The sequence below is a fragment of the Sciurus vulgaris genome (assembly GCF_902686455.1).
Source record: "Sciurus vulgaris genome assembly, chromosome: 7".
Classification (NCBI taxonomy): domain Eukaryota; kingdom Metazoa; phylum Chordata; class Mammalia; order Rodentia; family Sciuridae; genus Sciurus; species Sciurus vulgaris.
The window spans coordinates 157,753,340-157,779,257 of record NC_136467.1 but is presented as its reverse complement, the minus strand read 5'-3'; the positions used below and the strand labels follow the sequence as shown (position 1 = coordinate 157,779,257).

Genomic DNA, 25,918 nt, shown 5'->3' with positions numbered 1-25,918 from the left:
TTTAAGATAAAGGCTCTGAAATACAGACAAAATACTGCACAATCTTAACAATAAAAGAACATCAGAAAACTTCCAAAATCTTAAAAACAAAATGGAAAATCAAATACAGAATGCATACAGAACGCCAGATACACAAAATTGCAAGAGACCCATTTCAAGACACATCATTTTGAAAATATCTAACATACAGAAAATATAGTCTTATAAGCAGCAAGAGAAAAAGACTGGTCACATTTTGAGGACAACCAGTGCAAATCTTATCTGATTTTTTAACCCAGACCCTAAAAGGCAGGAAGCATTAGAATACTATATACCAAACTCTTAAGAAAATGGATGCCAACCAAAAATACTATATAAAGAAAATTAAGGTTTTGATTTGAAGATAAGATAAAAAATTTCCATGATAAAGAATTCACAACTTAAAGTTGACACTACAAATGATACTCAAAATATTTAAAAAATACATGGAGAAAAAATAAAAAACTAGTAAAATCAGAAACAATACTAGAATACTCAAAGGAGACTCAGTTCAAGTGAAAAACTAGAAATAAGCCAAAAGGACAAAAAATAAAAAAGCATCTTTGAATAATAAAACTGAACACAAATTGTCTAAATTCATTTTAAAAAGCCATAGGCTTGCAGACTGAATTGAGAAACAACACACATTTATATGCTGTCTTCAAAAGACTTATGCATAAAGAAAGACATCCACAGAGTGAAGGTGAAAGTTTGGGAAGAATATATTATTCATGTTTTCTTCATAAATAAGCAGTGGTTTCTATTCTCATATCAGATAAGTTGGACTTCAAAGCAAAGTTAAACAGAAGAGACCAAGAAAGCCATTTTTTCTGCTTAAGAGAATCTTACAAGAAGAAATAGCAGTCATTGATATTTATGTTCTAAAAGGAGCAGCTACATATATCAAGCAAACATTCCTTAACATCAAGAATCAAATAGGCCAAAACACAATAATACTGGGTAACATTAACATATCCCTCTCAACATTAGATAGATAATCCAAACAAAAAATAAATAAAGATGCTACATAACTAAAAAAATTTAGACTTCACAGACATTTATAGAATATTTACTTGATCAATGACTGAATATACCTTCGTCTCCACGGCACCTGAAACATTTTACAAAATATAATTAAAATTCAATGATAAGACAAAAAGTAGAAAATACTCAAACACCTGGAGACTAAATCATTGCAAATCATTTTATTGAATGGATTGCAGTATGAATCAGTGGTGAAATAAAAAAATACTTAGAAGTAAATGAGAATAGTGGTACAATGTATCAAAACTTCTGGGCTACTATGAAGGACACTGTAAAAGGAAAGATTGTATTATTGAGTTCCTTTATTAAATAAACAGGAAGACACCAAATAAATGAAATAACATTACATCTCAAGGCCCTAGACAAAGAACAAATCAATAACAATATCGATAGAACCCAGGAAAAAAAATCAGAGTCCAACTCAATAATTTTGGCCTTATAAAAACAATTCAAAAATCAATGAAAAAAGTTAGTTCTTTGAAACACTAAACAAATTTGATAAATTTTTAGCTCAGCTAAATATAGGAAAGAGAGAACAATGTAATATTTTTAAATCCACAAACCCTATAGAAATAGAGAGGAGTATCAGAAAGTACATTGTTCTTATACTCCAATGTGTTAGAATATTCCTAGCTATGTATGACCTAAAGAAACTGAATCAGAATAATCTAGAAAATTTGAAGAGACCAAATTCTAGTAATGAAAGCCATAAAAAAACCTACCAAAAAGAAAAATCTAGGACTGAATGGATTCTCAGCCAAGTTCTACCAGGCTTTTAAAGAAGAATTAACATCAATCCTCCACAATTTTTTGCACAATAGAAAAGTAAGGAATGGTTTCAAACTAATTCTATGAAACTGATAGCTCTCTGATACCAAAATCAGACAAAGTCACATCAAAGAATAAAAACGTTATGCTGATATCTTTGATGAACATAGGTGCAAAAAATTCTTAATAAAGTACTGGAAAATTGCATACAAAAACACATTAAAATGAGAGTTCACCATGGTCAATCCCAAGGCTGACATCATTCTAAATGGAGAAACTGAAGACATTCCCACTAAAAACAGGAAGAAGACAAGGATGTCCTCAATTACCAGTTTTATTCAACATACTCCTTGAAACCCTGGCGAGAGCAAGTAAGCTAAAGATAGAAATTAAAGTGATGTGAGCAGGAAAAAAGTGTTCAAACTACGTCTTTTTGCTGTCAACATGATTCTATATGTAAAAGTCCCAAAACCTCAACTGGTAACTTTCTAGAACTCATGAAGAAATTCAGCAAAGTAGAGGCATACAAAATTAATACCCTTAACTCAACTGAATTTCTATACATCAAAAACGAATCAGGTACAGTAGAAATTAGGAGAACTAAATCATTCGCAATAGCCTCCAAAAAAAAAAAAAAAAAACTACTTAGGAATCAATCTAATAAAGAGATGAAGTGCCTCTACAATGAAAATCAGTGAACAGAGCTACAGTTAAAAAGGAACTACATAGGCATGAAAGCAAACGGGACAGAATTGAAGATGCATACATTAATTCCACATAACTATAGTTACCTCATATTAGACAAAGGTGTTAAAAGTGCACGCACACTGGAGAAAAGACGGTCTTTTCAACAAATGGTGCTGGGAAAACTGGAAACCCATACATAATAGATAAAAGTTAATACCTGTTTTTCACCCTGCACAGACTTAACACTAAGTAAATCAAAGACCTAGAAATCTTACTAGAAATGCAGAATCTACTAGAAGAGCAGTTAGGCCCAGATCTCCAACACATTGTACAGGAACTGATTTCCTGAATGAGACTCTAAATAATAATAATAAATAATAATAATTAATAATAATAATAATACATTAGGTGGGACCAAACTAAATACCTTCACAACAAAAGAAACATGAAGACAGAACCTACAGAATGGGAGATGAATTTTGCTCCCTCTATATGTTGTCAATTTCTAGGATGTATAAAGAATTCAGAAATCTTACACACACACACACAATCAATAAAGGGACAAAGGAACTGAACAGACCTTTCACAAAGAATAGAGAAATAATCAACAAATATTTCAAAAAATGTTTAACATCTTTAGATATTAGAGAAATACAAATTAAAAGTGCCCTGATATTACATCTCAGTATGGTCAGTATCAAGAATATAAGTAACACGTGCTCATGAGGATGTGCAGAAAATGGAATGCTCACACATTGCTGGTGGGACTGCACATTGTTGTAATCCCTCTTGAAAGCAATATGGATATTCTTGAAGAAATGTATCCACCATTTTAACGAGTGAACCCACTCCTTAATATATACCCAAAGGACATTAAATTCAGCATACTACAGTGACTCAGCCACATTCATATTTATAGCAGCACAATTTAAAATAGCTAAGTTGTGAAAGAAATATAGGTGCTCTTCAACAAATGAATGGCTAAAGAAATTGGGGCATATATACAGAATGCATTGTTAATCAGCCATAAAGATGAATGACTCCATGACTTTCACCAGTAAATGGTTGGATTTAAATATTATGCTAAGTGAAATAAACCAATTCCCGAATCTAAAGGTTGAATTTTTTGCCAATACGTAAAATATAAACCACATAAAGTGGTGGACGGTAGGAAAAGTTCATAAGATTAGACAATGGTGAAAAAAAGAAGGAAGGATGATAGGAATAGGAAAGACAGTAGAATAAATCTAACATGATTTTCCTATGTATATATGTAAAAATACCTAAGTGAATTCTACCATCATGCCCGCCCACAAGAGAAATGTCATTCTAATTAGAATAGGATATATCCCATGCTTGTATAACTTCATGAAAATGGATTCTACTATCATGTAGAACTAAAAAGAACCAATAAAATTAAATAAAAATGACAATGGTTTCAAAAGCTAGATGTCTATCCTGTTGTAACTATTATACAATATATACATGTACCAAAACTTTATTGAATAAATATAATTTTTATTTTATATATTAAAATAAGTTTAATTTGAATAGCAGAACAAAATATTCAAATGGGATTGTTGTATATTATAATAGTATGCATAAATATCATAAAATATTTGAACTCAAATTCACTAGTAAATGTTTCTTTTATGGGGTCAACCTCATTGCCTTTCAAAAGTTTCTCTAATCCCACTATGGTCTTGGAATAGCTAGAAAAATTGTTACATTTCCAGAAAACCCAGCTCCATCCCAGAACTGTTGAATCAGTTTCTTCATGTCAGTAATCTCTGATTCATGTTTGTACAATTATGTCTGACAATTCCCTGCACTTTGACTCATTGTACACAAATGGGGTACAACTTTTCATTCCTATGGTTGTACACAATGTAGATTCACACAATTCATGTAATAATACATATACATAGGGTAATACTGTTTCATTCTACTCTATTTCCTTACCCCCTCTTGCCCCATTTTCCTCTACACAATACAAATTTCCTTCATTCTTCTCTTCCCCCCACCATACCCCCTCATTATATATCCTCATTCACTTATCAGAGAAAATATTTGACCTTTGGTTTTTTGGGCTTGGCCTATTTGACTTGGCAAGATAATTTCCAACTTCATCCATTTACCAGAAAATGCCCTAATTTTATTCTTCTTTATGTCTGAGTAATATTCCATTGTGTATATATACAACAGTTCCTTTTTCCATTCGTCTATTGAAGGTCATCTCAGTTTCATAACCTAGCTATTGTGACTTGAACTTCTATGAATATTGATGTGGGTGTATCACTGAAGTATGCTGATTTTAAGTATTTTGGGTATAAACCTAGGAGTGGGGTAGTTGGGTCAAGTTTTCTGAGGAATCTCCATATTGCTTGTCAGAGTGGCTGCACCAATTTGCAACTCTACCAGCAATGTATAAGTGTGCCTTTTTCGCCACATCCATGCCAACACTTATTATTCCTTGTGTTGTTAATATTAGCCATTCTAATTGGAGTTTGATAAACTCTTAGTCATTTTGATTTGTGTTTCTCTAATTACAAGGAATGATGAGCACTTTTTCATATATTTGTTGATCACCTGTATATTTTCTGTGAAGTGTCTTCCCAGTTTCTTAACCCATGTATTGTTTGGTTTCTTTGTATTTTTGGTGTAAAGTTTTTAAAGTTCTTTACACTTTGGAGATTAGTGCTCTGTCTGAAGTATGTGTTGGAAAAGATTTTCTCCCACTATATAGGCTTTCTTTTAACATTATTGATTGTTTCCTTTGCTGAGAAAAAAGCTTTTTAGTTTGAATCTATACCATTTATTTATTCTTGCTTTTATTTCTTGCACTATGTGGGTCTTGTGGAAATCTTGTCCTAAGTCACCGTGATGGAGATTCGGGCCAAATTTTTTTCTATTTGGTGAAGGGTATCAAGACCAGTTCCTAGATCCTTGATCCATTTTGAGTTGAGTTTTTCATAGGGTGAGAGATAGGGTTTTAATTTCATTTTACTGCTTATGGATTTCCAGTTTTGCCAGCACCATTTGTTTAACATTCTCCATTTCTCCATTGTAAAATTTTGGCAACTTTGTCTAGTATGAGGTAACTGTACTTATGTGGGTATGTCTCTGTGTCTTCTATCCTTTACCATTGATTTTCCTGTCTATTTTGGGGCCAATACCATTCTCTTTTTGTTACTCTTCCTCTATAGTACAATTTAAGGTCTGGTATTGTGATACCTCCTGTATCACTCTTCCTATAAATGATTGATTTTTGTATTCTGGGTATTTTGTTCTTCCACAAGAATTTCATGATTGCTTTCTCTATTTATATGATAAATGTCATTGGGAATTTAATTGGAATTGCATTAAATATGTATAACACTTTTGAAAGTATGGCCATTTTGATAATATTAATTTTTACTATCCAAGAACATGGGAGATCTTTCCATATTCTAAGATCTTCTTCCATTTCTTTCTTTAATGTCCATTTCATTGTAGAGATCTTTCATCTCTTTGATTAAATTAATTTCCAAGTATTTTATTTTCTTTGAGACTATTGTGAACAGAGTTATTTCCCTTCTAGATGTTACATTGCTTATGAATGAAAATGCTTTAGATTTATGCAGGTTGATTTTCTATTCTGCTATTTTGGTGAATTCATTTATTAGGTCTAGCAGTTTTCTGGTGGAGTTTTTTGGATCCTCTAAATATAGAATCATGTCATCAACAATTATTGACACTTTTAGTTTTTCTTTTCCTATTCAATTTCCTTGGTCTGTTTAATTGTTCTGGCTAGTATTTCAAGGATGATGTTGAATAGAAGTCGTGAAAGAGGGCATCCCTGTCTTGTTCCAGTTTTTAAAGGGAATGTTTCAGTGTTTCTCCACTAAAAATGATGTTGGCTGTGGGCTTAGTATAAGTGGCCTTTACAATGGTGAGGTATGTTCCTACTGTCCCTATGTTTCTTAGTGCTTTGAGTATGAAGAAGTGTTGTGTTTTGTAAACACTTACTCTGCATCTATTGAAATAATTATATGACTCTTTACCTTAAGTCTATTGAAGTGATGAATTACATTTATTGATTCCCAGATGTCAAACCATCCTTGTATTCCTGAGATGAACCCCACTTCATCGTGGTGCACTATCTTCTTTATATGTTTTTGTATGCGATTTTCTAAAATTTTTTTTAAGGATTTTTGCATCTATATTAATCAGGGATATCAGACTAAAATTTTCTTTCCTTGATGTGTCTTTGTCTGATTTTGGTATCAGAGTGATACTGCCTCATAGAATGAGTTTGGAAAATTTCCCTCCTTTTCTATTTCCTGGAATACTTTAAGGAATATTGGCATGAGCTCTTGTTTGAAGGTCTTGTAGAACTTGACTGAGAATAAATCTGGTACTGGGCTTTTCCTGGTTCATAGAGCTTTGATGGCTTCTATTTCATTGCTTGAAATTGATCAATTTAAATTGTATATGTCCTCCAAGTTTAGTTTGGGAGGATCATATGTCTTCAGAAATTTGTCAGTATCTTCAATATTTTCTATTTTGTTGGAGTATAGATTTTCAAAATAGCTTCTCATTATGTTATGTATTTCAGTGGTGTCTGTCATATTTCCTTTTTCATCCCAAATTTTCATAATTTGAGATTTTTCTCTCCTTTGTTAGTGTGGTTAAGGGTTTATTTTATTTTTTTTTTACTTTTTCAAAAAAATAACTGTTTCATCAATTTTTGAATTGTTTCTTCTGTTTCTATTCCATTGATTTCTGATTTTAATTATTTCTTGTCTTCTACTTTTGATGTTGTTCTGTTCTTCTTTTTCTAGTACTTTGAGATGTAATGTTAGGTCATTTAGTTGTTGACTTTTTGTTATTTTCTTGGATAAGCTCCATGCAATTAATTTTCTTCTAAGTACTGTTTTCATGGTGTCCCAGAGATTTTGATATGTTGTATGATCAATCTCATTTATCTATTCCAATAATTTTTATTTTCTCCTTGATGTTTTCTATTACCCATGCTTCATTCAATAGCATATTATTTAGTCTGTAGGTGTTGGAGTAGTTTCTATTTTTTGTCATTGATTTCATTCCATTATGATCTGAAGAATGCAAGGTAATATCTCTCTTTTTTTTTTTTTTTTTTTTGCATTTGCTAAGGGTTGCTTTGTGCATAACATATGGTCGGTTTTAGAGAAGGATCATGTGCTACTCTGAAGAAAGTGTATTCATTGTTGATGGATTGAATATTCTATACATGTCTGTTAAGTCTAAGTTATTGACAGTTTTATTGAATTCTGTTTTCTTCTTTAGTTTTAGTTTGGGAGATCTATCCAGTGGTGACAGTGGTGTGTTAAAATCACCCAGAATTATTGTGTTGTGGTCTGTTTGATTCCTGAAAGAATTTGTTTGATGTACATGGATGCATCATTGTTTGGGGCATAAATATTTATGAAAATTATGTCTTCCTGATTTATGCTTCCCTACAACAGTACAAAATTTCCTTTTTTATCCCTTCTGACTATGATTTGAAGTCCAATTTATCTGATATAAGAATGAAACCCCTGATTTTTTCTGAGTCCCTGTGTGTGGTAGGTTTTATCCCATCCTTTTACCTTTAGTCTGTAGATGTCCTTTTCTATGAGATGAGTCTTGTGAAAGCAGCATATTGTTGGGTCTTTTTTTTTTTTAAATCCAATCTGCCAACTTATCTCTTTTGATTGGTGAGTTTAGGCCATTAACATTCGGGGTTATTATTGAGATATGATTTGTATGCCCAGTCATTTGGGTTTATTTTTGGTTTTTAACGAGTTGGTATCTCCTTTGATTGGTTTTTCCTTTAAGATAGTACCTCCCTTTGCTGACGTACATTGCTGTTTTCCATTTCCTCCACATGGAATATTTTGCTGAGAAGTTTCTCTAGTACAGGATTTCTATTTGTAAATTCTTTTAACTTTTGTTTATCATGGAAGAATTTATTTTTTTTCTCTTCAAATCTGAGGGTTATTTTTGCTGGGTAAAGGATTCTTTGCTGGCAACCACATTCTTTCACAGCTTGAAATATGTTTCTTCAGGCCCTTCTAACTTTTAGGGCCCAGACTGAGAAATCTTCTGACATCCATATTGGTCTCCCCCTATATGTAATATGATGCTTTTCTCATATAGCCTTCAAAATCTTCAACTGCTTATTGGAGTGATCATCCATTGCCTGCATTTGCTCTTTTATTTCATTCTTTGCTTCACAAGTTATTTTAATTATGTGTATTCTGAACTCCTATTCTGACATTTCTTCTACCATGCTATCACTGGGTTCTCTGAATATAGAATCTAGGTTTGTTTGGAACATTTTCTTCCCTTGTCTTTTCATGTTGTTCACATACCTTTCCCTCTAGCACTGCAGATCTTGGATGTTGCAGTTCCCCCCTATAGGCTTATAGTGACCCTATAGGTTTCCAAAACCTTTTCTTTAAGGGGGAGATCAATATTAGCAGCATCCAGTAGAGACAATATGCAGCCCTAATCTAAATATCCCCTTTGAAGACATTAACAATTTTGTCATAATAAACAGAGAGGATGAGTTCAAATTTTATCTACAGTATAACAGATAGATTTGCAATAAGGTCTGCAGTTTCTAATGGAGGATGTAGAGGATGGGGAGTGGTGTAAGATGTAACTGTTAATGGGATAAGAAAAGAGTATATAGAAGTTCTAGATCACAGAAAGTGTGAAAGTGTAATCAAAAGAAGTTGGTTGTTAGCATGAGAAAAGAGAAAGACACTCTGAGGAAACAGGTAAGAAAAGAAAAATAGAGCAATAAAAGTAAACAAACAAAAACTTAAAATTTTTCAAAATGGAGAAAAAAAAAAAAAAACCCTGCACTTAAACAGTTGTGTTTTATTCAAAGTTCCCAGTCTTCAGTAGCCTGACGCATGAGAAGTACATGACAATGAGCTTCCAGTTTCCAGTAGGCATCTCAGGATTGTATTTGCCCCACCTAAAGATGGGAGCTTCTGCTTCCTGGATAATCCAAGATGGCCACACTGCCTTACAAGTATGTTGACAAATGGGGAGCTGCGGTTTGGGACATGGGTGTGGTTAGCCAGGAGTCCTGGAGGCAGGGTTTTGTTTGTTGCAAAGAGTTTCTGGAGCAGAGTGTGTTCTGTCTAGTTCAGGGGTCCCGGAGGTGGGATATGGTCAGTTTGTCTGGGTGTCCCATTAGCAGGGTGTATTCAATTGGGCTGAGATGTTCTGGAGATGGGACTTGGTCAGTCTGTCCATAGGTCCTGCAGGACCTGACTATTGTCTCAAAATTGTGGCAGCAACATGTAATGAAATCCGTGGGTACTGTGGCAGTGGACTTCAGGCAACAGGAGGCAACTGGTGATCCCCTGGTGGTCTGCAGTTTGTCTGCAGGCTAAAAGTACACAGTCACCTCTTCAACAGAGGTTCTCTGGGCAGTCAAAGGCCTGATGCATTGAGCGCCTCCTCCAGTAGATCCATGTTCTGCAGCCACTGTCAGATAAAATTCAGGCTGCTTCCTTCTCTTCTGTACTATTTATTTACCTATTCTTATTTCAGAAGATGTTGACATTCAGTGATGTGGCCATTGATTTCACTGAAGAGGAGTGGAAATGCCTTCAGCCAGCTCAACAAAACTTATATAGAGATGTGATGTTAGAGAATTACAGAAACTTGGTCTTCCTGGGTATGCATAACTTCCCTTCACAATTTTTAATTAATTATGATTATTTTATTTTCTTCCCTGGATGAATATCTTCCGGAAACTTCTCTATAAGAATGTGTTTCAGATTTGCGCTTTCAAGAAAAGCAGGGCATTTTTGGTATAAATAAAATATTAATGACATTCCTCTTAGTCTTTAATCTCTCCCTTTCTTGATATGTTATATATGCTTCACTTTAGAAAAGTAATACTGAGAGTAATTGAGTGATATATTGTGGCCTAACATATAAGAAGACACAGTTGAGAGACCAAAAGTTCAAGGAAGAAGCCAACCTTTAAAATGTTGATGGAGAAGTTTCCTAGCAGAAAAGATTTTCAGACGCTTAGGTTTATTTCTCCCGTTATCATTGAATATGTACTGCCCTATGTTTATCATGTTTTAAAATTCTTTAAAATCTTCTGTGTGTCTACAGTGGTGTCCCAGTTCATTTAAATTAACCACCCAAACTCTCCTTTGCTAGTGAGTGTCAGCATGATCTAAAAGGTTTTCGACTATTTGTGGGTCTCCATGTGATAATGTGCACATTTTTGGAGAATTCTAGGTCAAGCCATTTTAATAAACTAATATCCTAAAGCAGTTTAATATTATTAATGTATTTATTAATTAAAATTCACTTACATGTGCTCTTTATAAATAAATACTATTTATGGATTTTCTGTGAAATGAAAGTCAAGATTCACAATAAATGCTCTTTTGTGGGATGTAGCGATAGTTGCAAACTGTAGTTATATGAAAGCATTTGTAAATGATATATCTATGGTTGGTTAAGTCTTTCATGTTATAGACTACATTTCATGTTGTAGAAGAGGTTTTCTCACTTCACATAACACTTATTTTTGACTATATTTTATGAACATATGACAATTTCTATTACTTCACAAATTAGGATATTTTTAAAATTAAGATATGCATGATTCCAGTTTCTATTGCCCATAAAATTTTATATGCTTTTACTTGTTTGTGTAAATAGAAAACCTTTTAAAATGAATTTTTTTTTATTTTATACAGATTGATTACTTATCCTGTATATGTATAGAGCAATGTAAATTTTTTATATGTTAATGTAATAGGGATAGAATCTAGGGGTACTCTAATAATGAGCTACATCCCTAGCCTCTTTATATTTATATTTGGAGAGAGATTCTCACAAAGTTATTGAGGATGGCTTTGAAATTATTACCTCCCTGCCTCAGAATTACAATAGTAATTCTAGATTATATGCATGCTCTCTCTATATATATTCATGAATTTGTTCTTATTTATAGGATAAAGACCATAGCATTTTAAAGGTACCTTTCAAACATTTTACAATCTTTTTAGTTTTACATTTTGTTTATAATTTTAATTTTGATGAAAACCACAAAACAATACTTGCTCTCTGACCATATCATGCATATTGTTCAGCAATATTAATTCAATTTGTCATGTAATATATCTGTAGAATTCTCACATCTCAAAAATCAATAAATATATTTTCATGTAAACAAGTGCTCATTTTCATCTTTTCCTATCACTAATGTCATTCTCACTTCTGTTCATAAGGGGTTTCTTTTTTTTGCATGTTTGTTTGTTTCTTTATTTTTAGTTATCTTATATCTGTAGAGTTCTCCCATATTTTTCTTTGTGGTAGTGACATATTTCAGTTAACATAATGTACTGAAGATTTATCCTGATTATAGAGCTTGCAAAAATTTATTACTTTGTAACTTGAAAAATATTCTGTAGTTTCTATATTCCAAATTGCTCCATCCACTCATTTCAAGGGTTATTTGGTTTGCTTCCTCATAGTGGCTCTGTTGATTAATGCTGTAGTAAACCTTCGTGTTCAAATGTCTTAATTTGCTGTATGTGTGAGGTCTTATTACACTCAGAATTCACTTTGTCCATCTGTCTTCATTGATGTCACTATTACCAATTAAATTTTACAGTTTTTAATATTTTCAAATTATGAAACAACCTTTTCCCAATTTTGTTTCTATTTTGAATACTTTTGATATCTCCATAAAAATTTCAGATTCCATAAAATTTCTAGAATAATTGTTTTCTGTCTCTGTAAAACATATCATCAGGAGTTTGAGAGATATTTACATAGTCTCCAGATAACTTCGAAAAGTACAGAGGTCTTTTAATTTAAGTTTTCAATTCTGGAAAAAAATTACGTTCAAGATTGTTCAATCAATTGCCACATGTGTGGATTTTTGAACATCCTTTCCACTTTTGATTTCTAACATTCTCTGATGATCAGAAAATAATTTTAATATTTTTATACCTATTAACCTATGGTTTATTACTTTTCTGTTGGCTGATCCACTTTGATATTCCATTTCTATTGAAAACAATTAGTATATAAATCAAATTTCTTTACATTATTTTCAAAGAGTTCTGTTTTTTTTAATTATCATTTTGTTTTAATTTTTCTTTAAAGCAAGTGCATATTGGTGTCTCCTAGTATTCAAATGTTGCTTTCTATTTCTTTATTTACTTCTGTCAATCTTAACTTTTTATGTCTTAGATATATGGTGTGAGTTGAGACTATAGCTATTCTTTTTGCAGTATCCTAGGGAAAGCTTTCTTATCCTCATGTAATATTCTATTTTGCCTATTTTCAAAGGGTTTTTTATTTAAAATACATTTCATCTCAGATAACTTCTTGCTTTAAACTTTTCTATATCATAATCTGGCCTTCCCAGCTTTCTTTTGGCCATGTTTTTGTGATACTCTTTTAGTCCTTGTTTCCATTCTACATGTTTCCTTAGATTTAAGTTCTCTGTAGATTGCATTATTTGTATTTCTTTTAGATTTATTTTTCTTTTTTAAAACTTTTATTCTTTTTATATATACATGACAGTAATATGTATTTTGACAAATGTACATACATGGAATAAAACTTTCCATATTTGTGAGTGTATGCAATGTGGAGTTACACTGCTGGTGTATTCATTTATGAACATAGGTGATTTATGTTTGATTCATTCTATTATCATTCTTATACCCATCTCCACTTCCTTCCTTAATTTTACTTTATCTAATTCAATGAAATTTTATTCTGTGTACCCCCAACTTATTGTGTGTTAGCCTCCACATATCAGAGAGAATATTCGGACTTATGAAGTGGTATTTAATACCTGTACATGTAACATTCAACAGGCATTTGTAAACATCTAGACAGACTATATGTTTTAATTAAAAACTCAATTTGTCCACTATGTATATGACAGTTTTGAAGACACTGCATACATATAACAATACTTTTAATTTGAAAATGATTTTAAAATATGAGCATTCTGGTACTTCACCAACCCAGTATGCTATAATGATCCAATTTTAAAAAGAAATTAGCACAAAACATAACAAAATTTGTTTACTAATTCTACTTTTGTCATACAGTGGCAATCTCATTAACATCTAGAAAAACTAGGAGTAGATTACAACTTGTTTTCCTTTATATACACTATATACAGAGCAAAGTAAAACAAAACCCACAAACATTGGATCAGTGGTTACTTTTGCATCATTGTAAGCACAATGGTGTGGTGTTCTAGAGAATGAGCATACAATGCTTGTTACTCAAAAGGTGTTTCGGCTCTTGTCCTCCCCAAAACATTTCCTAGAAATGTTCAAAAACAGTAATTTACAAAATGTGTTATATTTTACCACTTTTACTTTGAACATTACAATATCTAAAAAGTCGATATTTCTAAAAAAATACTTAGCATTGTCAACTACATATACAGGAATGAGGTGTAAAATACACCATGCAATGGTTGTAATATGAAAAATGTAATTACACATAACCAGTCTGGCCCAGGACCCTCCCGTCTCAAGATCAAAGTCTTCTTCATGTCCTCTAACCCCCTGAATAAATGTGGACAATGTCATTCCTAGAGGTGGTCTAGCAACTCCATTTCAATGTCACTTCCAGAAGACATTTCTGACTTTTTAATTCAAATGGGTTTTTATGTAACAATATATTATAGCTTTAACCTATATCAGCAACTGGTTTAAAATTTAGAATGTACAGATGTTGCAAAAGTTTTAAATGGTTGGGGGGCAAGTTGAGAGCAGCTGTTTCATATTATATGAACAGGTCTTCTACAAATGCCCAGTAAATCTTCTTGAAGGATGTTGGGCATTTCCAATTGGTCAAATAGTTTGTTACCCTGCAGGGTCTCTCTTTGGTAGAACAACACCATCTGTCTAAAGGTGCACACTGTTCCACTCTTTATGTTCCACAACGTTACTCACCTTCTAGGATGAATAGACATTTGTTTGCCTTCTCAGGATGAGGTGTCATCCAATGGAGCCTGAACAGAGTGGACACTGAGGGCCCTTGTCTGTGCTGATTGGCCAGACTTTCTGTCATCCATTAACCGCCCCCCCCTGCTGGAATTGACACTTTTGGATGGCCACTATTCTTCTTGAAATACCTTACAATGGTGATATTTACTCAGTGCAACTTTGAACATGATTGGTCCAGGAGAATTGACAGCCAAGGTTTCCTGGGTCTGGGATGGAAAGATCAATGCTACCATCAGGTCATGCAGGGAGGTTTCGCAGTCTTTTACAGCCTAGGGCTGTAAAACCAGCGAGCAGTCACAGCAGTAGTTCTGGAGGTCTGCAGGGCAGAGGCTGCACCATTTTCCTGGGTCCCTCATCTTACCTAGCAGCCTGGGACAGGAAGGCCACAGAAGGTTTTTAGAGTAGGTCCTGTTCCATTTCTTGCTACTCTCTGTCAGAACTGATTTGGCAGTTCCTTCTTTTAGATTTAATTTTTCTAGTTAAGTTGTTTTGATTTGCTTTATAATCATTAATAATCTAATATAATTTTAAAAGTGAAGAACTCATTACTCCTACCTTGTAAGTCATAATCTATATTTCTTATATTTTCTTTTACTGATTCGCTTAGTGGTTTAAAGTGTGGTTCACTGCATTTCATAGTGGCATGCTTTGATTCCTCTCATCCTTCCCTTTATATGTTTTATTCCCACTTCCCTTACATATATTCTATAGGTTTTTCATTTTTCACAGAATCTTGGTTGCTAAAACTGGCTTTGAACTTACGGTCATCCTTGCTCAGCCTTCCTCATGTTGCTAGGACTACAGATTTGTACACAATGCCTGCCTTTCTCATACACATTTCCTTAAGGAATTATTTACATACAAAATTTCTGCTTATTTATATTAACAATTTTTCTCAGAATTTTCCTCATTAAACTTCCTTTAAATGATTATTTAGTGTTTTTTGGGCAATTCATAACTTACTAATCCAGTGTTCTTTTTGTAATGTTTTGGTCTATTACTTTGATTCATACCTCATTTCCTTTATCATTATGTGTGGTACTATTTTTAATTGTTTTGTACATTTAAAAAACAGCCAATAGTAGATAATAGAGACATTTGTGAAAACAATGTGGAAGTTTTGAAATCAATGAAAAATAATCAAGTACAGTTTCAAGCTACATGCTTGAATCCTAGCATTTTGGGAGGACATTCAAAAAAATTTCAAGGTTGAGGCAGGTCACAGAAACTTAGAAACAACATGTCTCAAACAAATTTTAAAGGGCTTGTATTTGATTTCAGCTGTATAGCACCCTTTGGCTTAATCCCAAGCACCACATATAAAAAAAAATAAATAAAAGTAGAACGACCTCATAATCCACAAATGCCAGTACAAAATATGTATCAATTAGAAATTACATCAGTATGTTGGAAACATATCTCCACTATTGCATTCAGTGTAAGCATGGTTCTCAGTATTCAACTTACAGAATAAATCTATGTGCCCATCAATGATTGAATGAGTAAAAACATGGTATTTACATATTACTATTTTTTCTATAAAATGAAATGTATTGTTATTTAAAGTGATATGGGATTAATATGCAATATTATACCTTATGTGAAGTGCAGCAGACACAGAAAGTAAGTTGCAGAAGCATCTGATTCACATGTAAAAATTAGAAATTCAGGGTGTGGTTATCAGGTACTGTGTTTTGTGGAGTGTGGGCATACTATTACTCAAAAACTACAAATTTTTATTTCAATGACAAAACATGGTCAAGAGTTTTGCTGTACCACATGGTGACTGTTTTGTTATATATTCCTGATAAATGCTAATAGATTAAATGCAATATTTGTAAGCACAAAACTGATAATTATACAAAATACTTGTGCTATTAATATTACATGTATCATATCACCTTGTATAAATACATTAAAATACAATGATACAATTAGTAAATGCACAAAGTTGAATTTGTCAATTAAATCAGCAAATAACAAATATTAAAAATGCAATTTATTAGTATTGATTTCCATGTGCTGCTTCATCTAAGTAATATTGACATAGGCTGTGCAAGGGTTTTATTGCCTCTTAAATTTGTTTTCATGTAGAATCTTGTAGACGCATAATTTTTTTCTCTTTAAAATTTTGTCCATATTTCTTCTTAAGATTCCCTATCTTCTTAAAACTTGTTGAATATTCATTGTATTAGCATTCAAAATCTACCTGTTAGTTCCAGATCTCTGTGTCTTGGGAGACCGAAACCAATTTTCACACAATCTTCAAAGAAGCCAGATATGTTGGTGTATGTTTTATATTTTACTTATTCTACTGAGAGTGAAGGCAGCTTGTAGATTTTTTCCTAATTGTTCCATGCTGTATAAGAAAGGAGGAAAGAGGTTGGTTGATAAAAGCAAGATACGTCCTTTCTCTATACTATATTGCTCTCTATAGAAATATAGTCATCTTGGATATTGTGCTCCGTACAATTTGTGTAATTTTTACAACATATTTGTGACTGTACATTTTTATGTAACATGTTTCTGAAGTAACGATGGCCCTTGTTTGCTACACTGCTGATGTTCTGACATTGCTAACTGTGCTATAATTTCCAGTTATGTATACTAAATATATTCATCCCAGTCTATTGAGTAATTTTTTAAAAATTTTCATTTATTACAGCAATGATGTTTCATAATACTGAAGAATTTTCATCAGACCAGGGCATAAGACATGTGTTTCAAAAAGTGATTAATGGAAAATATGAAAATTGTGACCTTGAATATTTACAACACAGGACAATATGTAGAACTTTAAGTGAGAGTGAACATCAGAAATCATATTATCAAAAACCATGCCTCATTCACCAGCAGAGAACTCATACAGGAGAAAAGCCCTTCAAATGTAAAACATGCAACAAAGCTTTTAATGACAAATCGCACCTTATTTGCCATCAGAGACTTCATACTGGAGAGAAGTCCTACCAATGTAAACAATGTGGCAAAGCTTTTAATGCAAAATCACACCTTATTTGCCATCAAAGTATTCATACAGGAAAGAAGACTTACAAATGTACAGCATGCGACAAACCCTTTAATAAAAAAGCAGACCTTAGTCACCACCAGAGAATTCATATTGGAGAGAAACCATACAAATGTAAAGAATGTTGCAAAGCTTTCTATCAAAGATCACACCTCACTAAACACCAGAGAACTCATACAGGAGAGAAGCCCTTCAAATGTACAGCATGCAACAAAGCTTTTAATGACCAATCATATCTTATTTGCCATCAGAGACTTCATACTGGAGAGATGCCCTACCAATGTAAAGAATGTGGCAAAGCTTTTAATGCAAAATCACGCCTTATTTGCCATCAGAGAATTCATTCAGGAGAGAAGCCCTACCAATGTAAAGAATGTGACAAAGCTTTCTATCAAAGATCACACCTTACTAAACACCAGAGAACTCATACAGGAGAGAAGCCCTACAAATGTACAACATGCAACAAAGCTTTTAATGACAAGTCGCATCTTATTTACCATCAGAGAATTCATACTGGAGAGAAGCCCTACCAATGTAAAGAATGTGGCAAAACTTTCTGTCAAACATCACAACTTACTAAACACCAGAGAACTCACACAGGAGAGAAACCCTACCAATGTAAAGAATGTGGAAAAGCTTTTAATGCAAAATCAAACCTTATTCGACACCAGGGAATTCATACTGGTGAGAAGCCTTAGGAATGTTCAGACTGTGGAAAAACTTTTAATAAAAAAGTATGACTAATTCACCACCAGAAAAATAATACCAGAGAGAAGCCCTACAAATGCAAAGAATGTGATGAAGCTTTTAATGGAAAAGTATACATCTCACTAGCAGAGTAATCATACTGAAAAGAAGTCCTACAAATAAAAAGAATGTGACATTTATTTGTCAAAAATTACTTTTAATTGTTTCCAATTAGTTATATGTGACAGTAGAATGCATTCAGAAAAGTTTTACACAAATGGAGCACAAATTCTCCTTCTACAGGCTACAGGTGTTGCAGACACAAAAGTAGTTTAATCACACATGAATTCAGGGTAATGATATCCGTATCATTCCACTGTCCTTCCCCTCCTTACACTGATTCCTTTCCCCTCACTACCTGCTGTACAAACACAAGACTCTTCATCCCACCTCCCCCCCATTATAGATCAGCATTTGCCTGCCAGAGAAAACATTTGGCCTTTAGTTTTTTGGGTTTGACTCATTTCACTTTTTGTGTTATTCCCTAGATCCATGCGTTTACTAGAAAATGCCATAATTTCCTTTTTCTTTAAATCTGAATAACATTCTATTCTCTGCATATACTTCATTTTCTTTATCCATGCTTATGTTGAAGGGTATCTAGGTTGGTTCCCTAGTTTAGTTATTTTGAACTGAGCTGCTTTAAACAGTGATGTGCTGAGTCACTGTAGTACACTTGTAAGGCCCCCAAAAAGGAAACCCCAACTCTGTCCAATGGATGGACGGCAACCCCAATCAACCGCAGGAGGCGTCACTTGATGCAAACCGCAAGAGGTGTTTATTCCAGCGCGCTGGGACCCAACTCGAGGAGTCGAGTCCCTAGCAGAAAATCTTGTAGGTTTATAAAGGCAGAAACCACACATCGGGAGGGATCGCACATGAAAGGGAAAAGGGGAACAAAGCTGCCGGGAAATTTCAAAGGGGGTCTGGGTTTGCTGATAACATACAACATGTTTCACAATGTTTTACAACAGGGCGTAGATTCTGGTCAATAGTTTCTGGTAATCATTCTGTTTGAGCACTATCTGGCTATCTGGCTCAATTTACCCTTTTATTCTCTGTTTGGGGCTGTTTCTTGGAACAGCTTTAAGGGCTTTGTTCCTATTCCTGGGAGGGTGACCTTAGGGAGTTAAGATAACTGGGAGGGTGACCTCAGACAGCTTAAAAAAATGTCCATTCTTTCACACTGGATTTAAATCCTTTGTGTTTAAACCAGAGTGGGATAACTGGATCAAATGGTACTTTCATTCTGAATTTTCTGAGAAATCTCAACAAAATTTCCAGAATGGTTAAACCATTTTGTATAACAAGCAGCAATGTATGAGTGTACCTTGTTCCATACATCCTCAACAAAACATTTTTTGTTTTATTTTTTAGAAATTGTAATAGGAGTGGAATAAAATCTTCAAGTAGTTTTGAGCTGCATTTCTCTAATTACTATAGATAATGAGCAATTTTTCATGTTAGTTGATCATTTGTATTTTTCTGTGAAGTGTTGATTCAGTTCATTACCACATTTATTGATTGGGTTATTTTTGGTGTTAAGTTTTTTTATTTCTTTATATATTCCGTACATTATTGCTTTATTTAAAGTGTTTATGGTAAAGATTTTATTCCATTCTATAGGCACTCTCTTCATGTTATGGATTGTTTCCTTTGCTGAGAAGATTTTTATTTTGAGTCCATCTTATTTATGGTTTCTTGATTCTACTCGTGCTTTTGGAGACTTGGTAAGGAGGTCAGTTTTAAAGCTGACTAGTTGGAGGTTTGGTCCAGCTTTCTTCTGTTAATTTCAGGGTGTGTATTATAGTGCCTACATCTTTTTTTGGGGGGGGTGTGCTGGGGATCGAAACCAGGACCTTGCGCTTACAAGGTAAGCACTCTACCGACTGAGCTCTCTCCCCAGCCCCAGTGCCCACATCTCTACTCACTCTTGATTTTTCCACAGCATTAGAGATAGAGTTTTGATTTCATTTTGCTACATATGAATTTCCATTTTTTTCCAGCAACATTTGTTTAATAGGCTATCATTTTTTCAATGTATGTTTTTGGTGCCTTCATTTAGAATGAGAAAACCTTATTTATTTGGATTTGTCTCTGTGTCTTCTGTACCGCTGTACTACATGTCTATTTGGGTGCCAATGCCATGCCATTTTTGTTACCATTACTCTCTATGTCTGCATTGTGATCCCTCCTGCTATATTCTTCTTGGTATGTATCACTTTGGCTATTCTGGGTTTCTTGTTTTGCAAATAAATTTTACGGTTGCTTTTTCTAGTTCTTTGAAGAATGTCATTGGGATTTTAGTAGGAATTACATTAAATCTGTAACAGTCTTGGTAGTATGATCACTTTGACAATTTTCTGCCTTTTCAAGAGCATGGGAGATCTTTGTGATACCGCTGTTTACCAGTGACGAGTTCTGCTCCCTCTAATGCTGAAGTCTGAGCACTAGAGAAGCACGCCAAGGCAAGCATATTAAGCAGGTTTTATTTAAAGGTAATAATACAGACTTCTCCCGGCAGGGAGAAGGGGGCCATGGCTGATGTTCTAAAGTCCCAAGAAGTGAGCGCACCCTACATCTTTTATAGATTAAGGTCTCTTTTGTTCTCCAGTTCTCTCCCCGCTTATCTCTCCTTCCTGCCTACATGACTAGGCCTGGTTTTGCATTAAGTGAGAAGCCATGGGCAGGGGGAGGGCCAAGGTGATTCAGGCAGGCAAGGGCCCAGGGGGCATTAATTAGCAGCTCCTTGCTTGCAGTCCTTGATAAAGGCAGGTATGAGCTCCGGAGATCCTTGACATTCCATTCTTCCAGGGGCAGTCTCCAACTTCCAGAGGCAGATGGCTTCGTTTCCTCGAATTGTCCCAATTCCCTATTTCTACACTAACTACCTGTCCTTAATTCTGGCTTCATTTGCATCTTCTAAGTGTAAAGATAGAAAGAGCCCGCACCTGTGTAAATACAAATACGAGGCTCTTCCCAAACTGCCCTCAACCCCTCATAAAAGCTGCAAAGAATTTTCGTCTCTTATCTGTATAGGCCAGGTGACTGACCCTAAAGCAAACTTTGCTGGCAGAAAAGCAAACTTAAAGATAATGATAACCCTCCTCTCGGAGGTCAGGGTGACCCACAACTTAAAATGACATGCTTTGTATACATTTTTATATGTTAGCCAATCAAAAAGAGCACTGTAAAACTGTTTGCCTTTCATTATAAAAGCCTGCTGAACAAGGGCTCAGGGCCTCTTAGCATTACTGGTTCCCGAGTGCTGGGAGTACCAGGCTCGAGCTTGCTAATAAATGACTCTTTGTTGCTTGCATTGATCGTGGTCTCTGGTGGTCTTTGTGGGGTCTCGAGCTGCTGGGCACAACACTAAGGATTTCCTTTATTTTCTTATTTAGGATTCTGTAGTTCCCATTGAGGTCTATCCCCTCTTTCATTAAGTTGGTTCCCAATATTTTTTACTGTTAAATTGACTAGTTTTAATAATTTCTCCTTCATTTGATTCATCACTGACGTATAGAAATGCATTTGATTTTGGTATTGATTTTATATCCTGTTATTTTTCTGAATTTCTTTTCTTTTTTTTTTTGGCAGTGCTGGGGATTGAACCCAGGGCCTTGTGCTTGCAAGTCAAGCACTCTACCGACTGAGCTATCTCCCAAGCCCTGAATTTTTTATGAGGTATGGAAATTTTCTGATGGAGTTTTTGGGTCTTCTAAATGTGGAATTTTGACTTTGTAAAATAATGATATGTTAAATTATTATTTTCTTATTCATATCCCTTTAATTTCTTTCATCTGTCCAGTTGCTCTGGCTAGAATTTCAAGGACTATCTCAAAAAATTGGTGAAAGTAGTCATTCGTGTCCTCTTCCAGTTTTTATGGGGAAAGTTTCATTTTTTCTCTACTTAGAATGATGTTATCCTTTGGCTTATCATAGACTTTCACATTGTTGAGCTATGTTCCTACTATCCCTTGTTCTTCTAGTATTTTAAACATGAATGGATTTGCATTTTGTCAAATGCATGTTCTCCATCTATTGAGATGACCATATGAGTCTCATCTTTAGGCCTATTGATGTGATGAATTATGTTTATTGATTTCCATATGTTGAGCTAACCTTGCAGCTCTGAGAGAAACCCCATTGGATTGTGGTTAATGATCTTTTTAATGTGTTTCCATATGTGATTTGACAGAAATTTTAAAAGAATTTTTGGGTCTTGTTCATCAAGGATATTGATCTGAAGTTTTCACTCCTTCATGTGTCTTTTTTTTTTTTTTTCTTTGTATCAACACAATACTCAGAATGAGTTATGAAGGGTTCTCTTCTGTTTAATAGTATAATTTGAGGTTTATTGGTGCTAATTCTTCTTTGAAGGCATGGTTGAACTCACCTGAAAATTCATCTTTATACATGTCTTTCCTTGGTTAGTAGACTTTTGATTGCTTCTTCAATTTTATTGTTTTTATTGGGCTGTTTACATTGTGCATGTCCTCCTGATTCAGTTTGGGTCATTTATTTGTCTCTAGAAATTTTTCAAGGTCTTCAAGATTCACTGTTTCATTGAAGTGTACGTTTTCAAATGATCTTATTTCCTTCTGTACTTCAGGAGTGTCCGTCTTGATATCCGCTTTACATCATGAATTCTAGTGATTTGTGTTTTCTCTTTCACTTCAATGTGTAGCTAAGTGTTTACCCATTTATTTTCTCAAAGAAGCAACTTAATTTTTAAAATCTTTTTAATTGTTTCTTTTGTTTCAATTTCATTTATTTCAGCTCTGGTTTTCATTACTTCCTGTCTTCTGCTAGTTTTGGTATTGATTTGTTCTTCTTTTTCTAGTGATTTGAGATATAAAGTTAAGTCATTTATTTGCTGACCTTTAATTCTTTTAATAAGTGAGCTCAATGCAGTGATCTTTACTTTTAGGCCTGCCTTCATAGTGTCCCAGACATTTTGATATGTTTTATAGGTGTCACTTATCTCTAAGTATGTCTTTAATTTTCTCCCAGATTTCTATTGCAGTCCATTTGTTATTTTGGCTCCAGGTGTTGGAATAGCTTTCATTTTTATTTTATTATTGATTTCTAGCTTCATTCTGTTATGATCTGATAGAATGTAGGGTAGTATTTCTGTAGTTTTTATTGGCTAATTATTGCTTTGTTTTGTAACATAAGCTCCATTTTAGAAAATAATCCATGTGCTGCTGAGAAGATTGTGTATTTGCTTGATGATGAATGAAATAGTCTATGTCTTCTAAGTCTAAATAATTTATTGTATACTTTAATTCTATGGTTTCTTTGCTTAGTTTTTGTTTTTAAGATCTATTCATTGGAAAGAAAGGTATATTTAAAGTAAGTGATTTTTATTGTTTTGTATTCTACTTGATTCTTGAAGTTGAGAAGAGTTTGTATGTAGGTGCTCCATTTTGGGGGGAATATATATTTAGAATTATTATGTCTTCTTGATGGATAATTCCCTTAAGCAGTATGAAATGTCCTTCTTTATCCCTTCTAAGATTGGCTTGAAGTCCTCTTGATTGGATATAATGATGGAAATCATAACTAGTTTATGAAGACCATGCATGTGGTATGTTTTTTTCCCAAAAATTCACCTTCAGTCAGAGTCTTTGAGTGTCTGGGTTGAAAAATCAGCTGAAATCCAAATTGGCCTTTCCCTATATGTAATTTGATTTGTTTCTCTCACAGATTTTAAAGTTCTATCTTTATTTTGTATGTCAGATTTTCTCATAATTTGCTTTGGTGTGGATCCCACTTCAGGAATGGTTTCTGGGTGCTTTCATTTGTGCCATGATTTGGATGGGCTCTTCTACTGCCACTTAGGCAAGTGGAATCCCATCTGTTGCCCCAGACCCTCTGATGCTGGTCTCAGATTCCATTTGCCCTGACACTTGGTTGCATATCCACCACCAGCTTCAGATTGGTAAGTGTCCCGTAGGTTGATTTAAACACTCCTCTGCTGAAGTGAGACATGACTGTTGGTCATCCAGTGCCCTTGAGGCAGTTGAGGAGTGGGGGTTCCTTCAGTCATGACTTTCACAATTATGATCGGCCGGCTTAATTGACCTTATCTGATGGGTGGATCCCCGATGTTTATGGTGGAGATTTCCTTTCTGGGTTGAGGCTCCTCTTTAGTTTTCCTCTCAAAATTTCTGCCACCAGGTCCTTAACCCCCTTGCCTTTTGCCTGGCACAAACCGATGGAGGTGACAATTCCCATCATGTGCTGCCTTCTCATCTCCAGTCAACTAGTCTGTGACCTTGGGATGCCTTAGATGCTGACTTGGCTATTTATCAGTCTCCGCCATGGGATCTGGGTCCTCCATTCTGGCAGATTTACCGCTGTGGTGTCTACAAGATAATCTTAAACTTCCTTACCTGTCCTACAGGAACCAAAACTTTTTCAGTTGTGTAATGATATTTGACCACATTGATTTCAGATAATCAATAAAAATGGCCACTTAATGGCATACAACTTCTGTGAGTCTTTGCTCTTCCTGCAAAACTGAACACCTTCTTTTGGCTTCTCCCCTCCTAATCACTCCTCCTTCTCCAACTTTGACCTAGATAATGATCTTCCCCCATACTGGTCTCCTGCAGCAGAGGCCCCACTGGCCTTTGCTCCTCTATCTCCTTTGCCCTGCTCTGTTTTGACTTCTGCCCTGTCTACCCAGTCTTTCTGCCATGAGGTCTCAAGCACATGATCTAGCTCCCCTATGGGAGGTTGCTGGTGGGGAGCAAAGGATCAGAATCCATGTTCCTTTCTCCCTCTCTGAACTTTCCCAGAGAAGCAGCTAGACTCCTTCACCTCCAAACTCTGCAAACTTCTTTAAGAAATTTTAGTATCTTACCTAGTCTTACTGTGTTAGATTTAAAAGATGTCTTTTTCTGTATACCCTAGACTCTCAATCACAATTTCTGTTTACCTTTAAGATACCAGATGGTGGATCTCAATTAACCTAGAAAATGTTGCCTGAAGGATTCGGCAATAGCCCTCACCTGTTCAGCCAAACCCAAGTTAAGGATTTAATAAGGGTTAAAAATTCCTAGGCAGCATTTTTTCTTGCAATGGAATGTAAGCTAGGAGGCACAGAGAGGGACCAACCTGAGACTGAAGAAAAAAAAGTGTCCATTTTAAAATTCTGGGCTGAAAGACAGGAAAATGGTTTTAAGACTCTTGCTCTCTTTTTCTCCATCTCCCTCTCTCTCCCCCTTTCTCCCTCTCCTCCCCCTTCTGCCTGTCTTTTTCTCACTCTCTTATACTATAATTAATAGCCATTAACCTTTTTTCTTGTAGGACTCTTGTTTTTCCTTAAATGGTATATTTTTCGAGCTCACAATTTTGATCTTACATACCTAGGTTAATATTTTTCTGATCAGTTCTATTTATTCAATTTTAAAGTTTGTTTTTTAAAACATCTGTAATGCAATGGAGATTCACCTACCAAAGACTACAAGGTCTTTTCTTTTTTATGTGTATATCATGTCTAATATTGTATTGTCTATATAAGTGCATCAAAATATGTATGATATCAAAATTGACACAAATAACAAACACTCGTGAAATTAAAATT

The 25,918-nt window shown here is 34.4% G+C and overlaps 1 protein-coding gene across 1 annotated transcript in view; it reads left to right on the top strand.

The window, feature by feature from the left end:
• The window catches only part of LOC306666095 (uncharacterized protein), a 100,330-nt gene extending 74,497 nt beyond the window's left edge, over positions 1-25,833 (top strand). Inside the window, exons 3-6 of the mRNA XM_079147935.1 lie at positions 9,423-9,562; positions 10,090-10,216; positions 17,218-18,261; positions 24,106-25,833. Coding sequence (XP_079004061.1) covers positions 9,423-9,562; positions 10,090-10,216; positions 17,218-18,261; positions 24,106-24,233 — 1,439 coding nt within the window. The 3' untranslated portion in view covers positions 24,234-25,833. The remainder of the gene's footprint in view (positions 1-9,422; positions 9,563-10,089; positions 10,217-17,217; positions 18,262-24,105) is intronic.
• Positions 25,834-25,918: the final 85 nt, after the last annotated feature.